The following is a 3,361-nucleotide window of genomic DNA, read 5'->3' on the forward strand; positions in this document are numbered from 1 at the left end:
AAAAAAAAAAAAAAAAAACCAAAGAAAAATATAACCAAATATATCTGTCCATAAAGAGAAAATGCACCTCATTAAATAGAATTTATGTATGTTCTCCCTTTTTGTGTGCTTCCTTTACCTAATATAACAATCACATTTATGTAAGTTGCCTCCTTGGACACTTAGAATTTGAGTCTGTAAAAAGAAAGGAAGAATTTTTATCTCATGCATTTTTGTATCCCAGCACCTTTCGTGTACGTGGCAGATATATGGCATAGTGAATTTTATGAATTAAGAATGTTAAATTTAATAAGTTCCCACTTGTTACTGTTATCTTTGCTTTGAATTTGTTCATGGTGAAGTTTTATGATTATGTGAATTCTAGCAAATACAGCGACTAAGTCTAAGGAATAGGAGAGGGCAGTGGGATTGGTAGTTCACATTAGCTAGTGTGGCATAGTGCTGGAAAGAAAGAAAAGTAAATGTTTTGTGCCTTAAGGTATCTAGTTTTAGTTGAAGCTGTTTGTGCAGTTTTAAAGGTAGAATGTTTTTGAGAAATAGTTTTTTAGTTTCTTGAATATAAAAACATTTTTTTGCTAAGAGCTATTTCTTTAAAAAATTCACATACCATAAAGTTTATCCTTCTAGAATGTACAAGTTGCGTATATTTTAGTATATTTAGATAGTTTTGCGTATCATCAACATTTTCTGAATTTTAAACACTTTCATCATCCCCAAAAGATATCCTGTGCCCACCCCTCCCCACTACACTGTCTTGTCTTCTGGCAAGCACTAATCTCTGTCCGTATGGATTTGGCCACTCCACACATGTCATGTATATAGAATCACACTGCGTGGCCTCCCGTGTCTGGCTTCTTTTACTCAGCACGGTGTTCTCCAGCCTTACCCATGTCGTACACATGAACACTTTACTACCATGGCTGAGTGATACTCCTTTGTACAAATATACTACACCTTCTGTACTCATCCATTAGTTGATGGCATTTGAGTTGTTTTACTTTTCGGCTATAATAAATAATGCTGCTGTTCTTATAGAAGATTTTGTGTGAAAATTTGTTTTCAAATCACTTTTATATAATATATACCTGGAATAAAATCGCTAGGTTACATGGGAACTCTTAACTTTTTGAGGAATTGTCAAACTGTATTCCGAAGGTATTATACCATTTTACATTCCTGCCAGCCGTGTATGGCAGTTCCAACTTCTCCACATCTTAACCAATACTTGTTATGTTTGATTTTTCTCATTATAGTTATCTCAGGGGATGTGAGATGGTATCTCATTGTGGTTTTTTCATTTTCATTTCCCTAATGACTAATGATGTTAGGTACCTTTTCATTTATTTGGAGAAATATGTGGTATTTGGCCTATTTTCAAATTGAGTTGTTTGGATTTTTTTACCTTTTTTTTTTTTTTCTTTTGAGCCAATCTTACTCTGTCACCCTGGGGTTGAGCTGTGGTGGTTCACAGGAACCTCACTCTTGGGCTCAAGTGATCCTCTTGCCTCAGCCTTTCAAGTAGCTGGGACTACAGGTGCCTGCCACCATGCCTGGCTAGTTTTTCTGTTATCAATAGAGATGGGATCTTGCTCTTGCCTCGTTCTTTCTTAGGCTGGTCTATAATTCCTGCGCTCATGCAGTCCACCCACCTTGGCCTCCCAGAGTCCTGGGATTGCAGGTGTGATTACTTTTGAGTTGTAAGAGTTCTTTATATATTCAGGATATTAAGACACCAGATACATGATTTGGAAATACTTTCTCTCATCTGTGGGTTGTCTTTTCTTATTCTTTCTTTCTTTTTTTTGATAGTGTGTCTTTTGAAGCACAAATTTTTTTTACCTTTTTTTTTTTTGAGACAGTTTCACTAAGTCACCTTTGGTAAAGTGCTGTGGCATCACAGCTCACAGCAACCTCAAACTCTTGGGCTTACGTGATTCTCTTGCCTCAGCTTCCCAGGTACCTAGGAGCCACAACACCTGGCTATTTTTTGGTTGTAGTTGTCATTGTTTGGCAGGCCTGGCTGGATTTGAACCCACCAGCTCTGGTGTATGTGGCTGGCGCCCTAGCCAGTGAGCCACAGGCTCCAAGCCTGAAGCACAAATTTTTTAATTAATATCTAGTACATCTGGGTTTTTCCTTTGGTTTCTTATGTTTTAGGTGTCAGCTAAAAAGCATCTCTAAACATTATGCATTATTCTCTTTAATTGCGCCCAGTAACTAGTAATAAAAAATTAATCTTGTAAGTTTCCATTTTTTTCTTATAGAAATTTCCTTCATGAAACCTTTAGTCGTCTTGCCCAAGCCTCTAACAACCTGGGTAAACTAAAGATGTGAATGGAGCATGTGAGTACAGCATGGGAAGATTGTGTTCACTGATTTTCCCAGCATGTCCTTAGAGATTCGATATATAGATGACAACTACCGTGGGCTGCCTGCAACACAAAAAAATGCCTGCCTGCTTGTCTGCAATGGGCCTGAAATCAGCTTAGGTTACTTAGCTCAGCATCACGTTCTGCTTAAAAGAAATCTTGAGAATCAGTTACTTAACAAAAATTTGTATTGAGATTAAGCTAAAGTCTGCCAAAATTAAACAGCAAAGCAGAATGGTTGACTTGACATATTTTCAGGAAACTATAGAGTTAAATTTCTAGAGAGGGATATTTATTATTGCGTAATAATGTTTTCAGTTCAAATCAGTAAATCACAGTTTGTCTAATAAATCAATAAAATCTGAAAGGTTTTCATTCTGTACATAACTGTGCAATAGTGTTTATCATGAATCTTCCACTTCATTTTCTAAAAACTATCTTTAATCCTTAATGTTCTTTTACTTTAAAAGAAAAGCTGGAAATAGTCATATATGCTTAATTGGCCAAAGTTGTTTTCCTCCATCATACGTAGCTATGTGATTTAAGTAGTAAATCACTATTATACTGTAGTGAATTGCTAAGAAGATAAATCAGGTGATTGGAGAAACAAAAAGTATCTTTACAAACTTTTTCATCTGAGAATAAGAACTGAAAGCCAATTTCAGTTTTAGGTGTCTGTGTGCCTTGTGCCCTTTCCTCTGTGTATATCTTCTACGAAAGTCTTGCTTAAAACCACAGTTTATGAACTTATTCACAGGAAACAGTGAAAGGTTTTTTAAATAGCAACAAATGTAGTTCTGTACACATTTATCAAATGAATTTTTATTCTGGGTCATCTTTATTTTATGTCATCATGGTAATTATTCACATAGACTGATGTGTCTGGACTTTAGTCATAACAGTTCCAAAGGGAAGTAAGTAACCAGGTGGAATTCTGATATTTATGGACATTGGTACTAGATGGCATGTTTTGTGTGTTAAAATAAACATTG

General features: G+C 35.7%; 1 protein-coding gene across 1 annotated transcript in view; it reads left to right on the forward strand.

Annotated features, from left to right (window-relative positions):
* Positions 1–3,361, forward strand: part of VCPKMT (valosin containing protein lysine methyltransferase) — a 6,396-nt gene extending 3,035 nt beyond the window's left edge. Inside the window, exon 6 of the mRNA XM_003792159.3 lies at positions 2,265–3,361. Coding sequence (XP_003792207.1) covers positions 2,265–2,279 — 15 coding nt within the window. The 3' untranslated portion in view covers positions 2,280–3,361. The remainder of the gene's footprint in view (positions 1–2,264) is intronic.

Source organism: Otolemur garnettii, unplaced genomic scaffold, assembly GCF_000181295.1.
Source record: "Otolemur garnettii isolate 467f Iridium unplaced genomic scaffold, OtoGar3 scaffold00054, whole genome shotgun sequence".
NCBI classification, from domain to species: Eukaryota; Metazoa; Chordata; class Mammalia; order Primates; family Galagidae; genus Otolemur; species Otolemur garnettii.